Source organism: Bos indicus, chromosome 29, assembly GCF_029378745.1.
Source record: "Bos indicus isolate NIAB-ARS_2022 breed Sahiwal x Tharparkar chromosome 29, NIAB-ARS_B.indTharparkar_mat_pri_1.0, whole genome shotgun sequence".
NCBI classification, from domain to species: domain Eukaryota; kingdom Metazoa; phylum Chordata; class Mammalia; order Artiodactyla; family Bovidae; genus Bos; species Bos indicus.
In genome coordinates this window covers 28274060-28279162 of record NC_091788.1, presented here as the reverse complement: position 1 = coordinate 28279162, position 5103 = coordinate 28274060, and the positions used below count along the sequence as shown (strand labels likewise).

General features: G+C 43.9%; 1 protein-coding gene across 1 annotated transcript; it reads left to right on the top strand.

The window, feature by feature from the left end:
- The first annotated feature begins 2545 nt into the window (after window positions 1-2545).
- Window positions 2546-3493, top strand: LOC109554240 (olfactory receptor 8B8). The gene has a single exon (XM_019954558.2). The coding sequence runs from the start codon at window positions 2546-2548 to the stop codon at window positions 3491-3493; it is 948 nt and encodes a 315-aa protein (XP_019810117.2).
- Window positions 3494-5103: the final 1610 nt, after the last annotated feature.

Here is a 5103-nt window from a genome sequence, read left to right as displayed (position 1 = left end):
TCTCCAAGTAAGAACACTGGAGTGGGTTGCCATTTCCTTCTCCAATGCATGAAAGTGAAAAGTGAAAGTGAAGTCGCTCAGTTGTGTCTGACTCCTAGCGACCCCATGGACTGCATCGCACCAGGCTCCTCCGTCCATGAGATTTTCCAGGCAAGAGTACTGGAGTGGGGTGCCATTGCCTTCTCCAAATCTACGGGGCCTCAAAGTGTGAACTGGGTTTCCCTAGTGGCGTAGTGGTAAAGAATCTCTCTGCAATGCAGGAGCCATGGTAGGAATTGTGGGTTTGATCCCTGGGTTGGGAAGATCCCCTGGAGGAGGAAATAGCAACCCTCTCCAGTATTCTTGCCTGGAGAATACCATGGACAGAGGAGCCTGGTGGGCTATAGTCCATAAGGCCCTAAAGAATCGGACACGACTTAGCTACTAAACAACAACAAAATGTGAATTAGCTGTTACTGAGCTCAAGAAGACTCTAAGAGATGGGACACAGGAATAACTCATCATGAGAGAGGGGAGTTAGGAGAAGAGGAAAGTTTCCTTTGCTTTGCAGAAACTTTTCAGTTTAATTAGATCCCATTTGTTTATTTTTGTTTTTATTTTCATTACTCTAGGAGGTGGATTGAAATTATGTCAAAGTAATCTGCCTATGCTTTCCTCTAAGAGTTTTATAGTGTCTGGGCTTACATTTAGGTCTTTATCCATTTTGAATTTATTTTTGTGCATGGTTTTAAGAAGTATTCTGATTTCATTCATTTACATGTAGCTGTCCAGTTTTCCTAGTGCCACTTATTGAAGAGATGTATTTTATTTTTAATAAATAATTTTTTATTATTTACTTATTACTTTTACTAATACTTTAAATTATTTACTTATTACTTTTTTTGCCTATTTAGTCAGATATATTCTATCTTATCTTTTCCAAAAGAATGTCAGAGCCTTGAGGGTAAGGATTTATACATTTAGTTATCTCCCATAGGGAGATATTAAAAGTAATTGTTAAAAATCCAGGCTTGGAGTTAAATGGACTTAGATTTCACATGACCTTTGTAACATTTAGTAAACTACTTCATTTCTAAAATGGGAGTGATAAGACTTAGTTCATAGGATTTGGGGGAGAATGAAACTAAAGTATTATACATAAAATGCTTTGACATATGGCGTGGTGAGGTCAGCATATAAGTGCTAATAGAGGAAGGCTGTTGGGGATACACACACAATCAGTGCTCAATAAATGTAAGTTATTAGTTTTTCATTTTACTGAGTGGATGTTAATTGAACAAATAATGTTTCTAAAATCCCAATCAAATATTCTCCTTGGTATAAGCAAAAGTTCCTTATTTTAAGAGTTAATTTTTAAGGCTGTGGTCCTGAGGGAACCTCTGGATTTCTACCAGTACCTCTAATCAGGTCCCCAGATCTCTAAACCCAGGATAAAACTGGCTCAGTCTCCTGTCACTGCCTGGCACTGATTACAGGCAACGATATGGTATCCCTTCTCAAAGATGGAGAAAAGCCTCCGGGCAGTCTCAATCAGATATCACGTCAGGAAAATTTTGAAGTCAGTCCAACCTCTGATCCCCCACACAGAACAGAGAGTTAAGGGGTAACTCTTAATTCGTTCTCTTGTGTTAGCACCACACCATTTGTCTGTTTGAACGATGGAGGGCAGGAGTTGGACTGAGAGGGACAGCGGACGAAACTGCAGGCTGAAAGAGGTGAGTGACTAAATCTGGGCTGAACTTTTCCTAAGTCCCCACCCTCGGGTAGTAAAGGCTTTGGGAAGGACCATCTCCCATTTCTGGTCTTCCCTGGTGGCTCTGTGGCAAGAATCTGCCTGTCAGTGCAGGAGATGCAGGTTCAGTCCCTGGGCCGGGAAGATCCCCTGGAGAAGGAAATGACAACCCACTCCAGTATTCTTGCTTGGGAAATCCCATGGACAGAGAAGCCTGGCAGGGAAATCCCATGGGGTCACGAGAGTTGGACACGACTTAGTGACTGGGCGTGCACCCACGCACCTCCTACCTCTAGTCTGTCCACGTTGACCATGAAGTGGACACTGGCATGGCTGGACTGGCTCCATCGCTTCAGAGGGCTCTTCCCAGAAAATGACCCCAGTTACTGTAAACCTGAGCAGACTGGAGTTGGAAGGGCATGATAAATAGACTGAAGTTTACTGAAGTAAAGATCTGGGAGATTCTTCAGTGCATCCTTGGGTCCTTTCTTCCTAGCAGCAGTGGCCGTCCTCTTAGAGACAGGTTCGTCCTCCAGAGGGCAGAGCCACTAGGGGCTCATGGGAACAAGACCCATAGCTTCCAGAAAGCCCTTTCTCCTGAAGTCCAAAATATCCAAATCCAAAGTGTTAGTTGCTCAGTCGTGTTTGACTCTTTGAGCTCCCAAGGACTGCAGCCCACCAGGCTCTTCTGTCCATGGGATTCAAAAATACCCAAGTGTGCCTCTAATTCCAAAGAGGGGGAGGTGACAGGGAGGGCAGCACTGCTCTCTCTCCTTCTGTCTCTAAGTGACCCTTTTCCTTTGTTTCCACAGAATGCCTGAAATGAGAATGGTAGCTGAGAACTCTTCTGGGACAGAGTTCATCCTCGCAGGCTTAACCAGCCAGCCAGAACTCCAGATCCCCTTCTTCTTCCTATTTCTAGGTTTTTACATGGTCACTGTGGTGGGGAACCTGGGCTTGATAACCCTGATTGGACTCAACTCTCACCTGCACACCCCCATGTACTTTTTCCTCTATAACTTATCCTTCATAGATTTCTGCTATTCCACTGTTATCACTCCCAAAATGCTGATGAGTTTTGTCTCAAAGAAGAACATCATCTCCTACGCAGGGTGTATGACTCAGCTCTTCTTCTTTCTTTTCTTTGTCATCTCTGAGTCCTTCATCCTGTCAGCGATGGCATGTGACCGCTATGTTGCCATCTGTAAGCCACTGGTGTACATGGCCACCATGTCTCCCCAGATCTGTTTACTTCTTTTGCTGGGTGTCTATGTGATGGGGTTTGTTGGGGCCATGGCCCACACAGCGTGCATGCTGAGGCTGACCTTCTGTGCCAACAATCTTGTTGACCACTACATGTGTGACATCCTTCCCCTTCTTGAGCTCTCTTGCACCAGCACCTATGTAAATGAGCTGGTGGTCTTCATTGTTGTGGGCATCGATATTGGTGTGCCCACAGTTACCATCTTCATTTCTTATGCCCTTATCCTCTCTAGCATTCTCCATATTCATTCCACCGAGGGCAGGTCCAAAGCGTTCAGCACCTGTAGCTCCCACATTATTGCAGTTTCTCTTTTCTTTGGGTCGGGGGCGTTCATGTACCTCAAACCATCTTCTCTTTTACCCATGAACCAGGGGAAAGTGTCCTCCTTGTTCTATACCATTGTGGTACCCATGCTCAACCCCTTAATCTATAGCCTGAGGAATAAGGATGTCAAAAGTGCTCTGAAGAAAACGTTAAGCAAAATATTGTTCTCCTGAGAAGGGGGCAATATTTAGGAAAGGGACATTTTTCCTTCCATAGATGATTCAAGTTCCATTGATTACATGGAGGAAATTTTAACTCTTTCTCAACAAGTTTGTCTTTCCCCTTTTAAGTGACCTTTAACTTAAGAAGATTGTTAAAACTAGAGGATACTCACAGTTAGTGGGCCTTAAGGATCATTTGAGCTTCCCTGATGATTCAGACAGCAAAGAATCTGCCTGCAACTCAGGAGACCTGGGTTTGATCCCTGGGTCAGGAAGATCCCCTGGATAAGGGAATGGATACCCATGTGTTTTGTCTGGAGAATTCCATGGACAGAGGAGCCTGGAGGGCTACAGTTCCTGAGGTTGCAAAGAGTCAACATGACTGAGTGACTAAAACTTTCATTTTTCACTTTCAAGAATTATTTAGTTAAGTTGTCTTATTTCTGAGAACAGATTCAGGCTTAGGTAACTTCCCCAAGGTCACTCAGCTACTCAGCAGCTGAACTGTGACTAGAATCCAGGCTCTTGCTTTTTAATACTGATTTCTTTCCATTACTGTTCACTTTCTTCCTCCTTCAGCTGCCTTAGAAGGTTTCATTTCAAGTGTGAGTTGGTCTAGGACATGAAAATCTGGTTTTGTCTACAGAAATTTCAGGCAACTTTTCAAGGGCTAATTTTAAATATCACATTTTCACATGAAGGTAGGAGGTATAACACTTTGTTGAGATGGTCTTGGCTGAATGACCAGACAGATTCTTGAAGAATTCTGCACAGTGTGTGGGGAAGTGTGCTAGAGCCCGGACAGCAGCACACGCGGTACCTCCTGAGATAGCGATGTGGAGCTTTGGCCACTTGGACTTCAGTGGATTTGGCCAGAGTGCATGAAAGACCTCAAAGAATATGTCAGTGTTACAAAGGACAGGATTTGGGAAATATTTCACACACAATCATTTCCTTGTTTTCAAATTGTGCTTTTAAAGCAAGAGTGGAGAAATCTGCCACTCAAGGTGGTCAGCTGAGGATTTGGAGACTATTTCAGAACCATAGAAAACCTAGTGTTATCCAGTCAGCACCACGCGGCAGAAAGTGACAGAGGAAATGGTCACTGATTGTTATGGTACTGCTTCATTTTTTTGTGTGACCCTTTAGATCAACTTTCTGGTACCTTACTCCAAGCCCTGGGAGGCATTCTTTAACAGTTCCATCACTGGGCTCTGTGGCCTCTGGTTTCTGGTTGGGTTAGGCAGGTTTTCTTTCATCAGCAGAGAAAATCAGAAGGTGAGAGGAGTGTGATATTCGTAATATTTATTTCCTAGAATTTCTTCCAGCTGGCTACAGTGTCAGGAACTGAGTGCCCTGTTTCCAACTTGGTTACAGTAACTGTTCCCTCCTCTGTCTCTTCATGCCAACGGGCTACAATCTCTCCTGGCTGTTGCTAGTCTGGGGAGCTCTATCTCCCTTTGGTGGTCTCTCCAAATCACTTTTTGTGTATACCCCTGCAAATAGTTTCCTTGTTATATTTTTCAGCTACTTTGTTTTCTGCTGGGACCCTAGCTAACACACCTTACAGTAAAGGGTGGAAGTACAGCCTAAGTTTGTACATCCATAGCCTGATGTTTCTA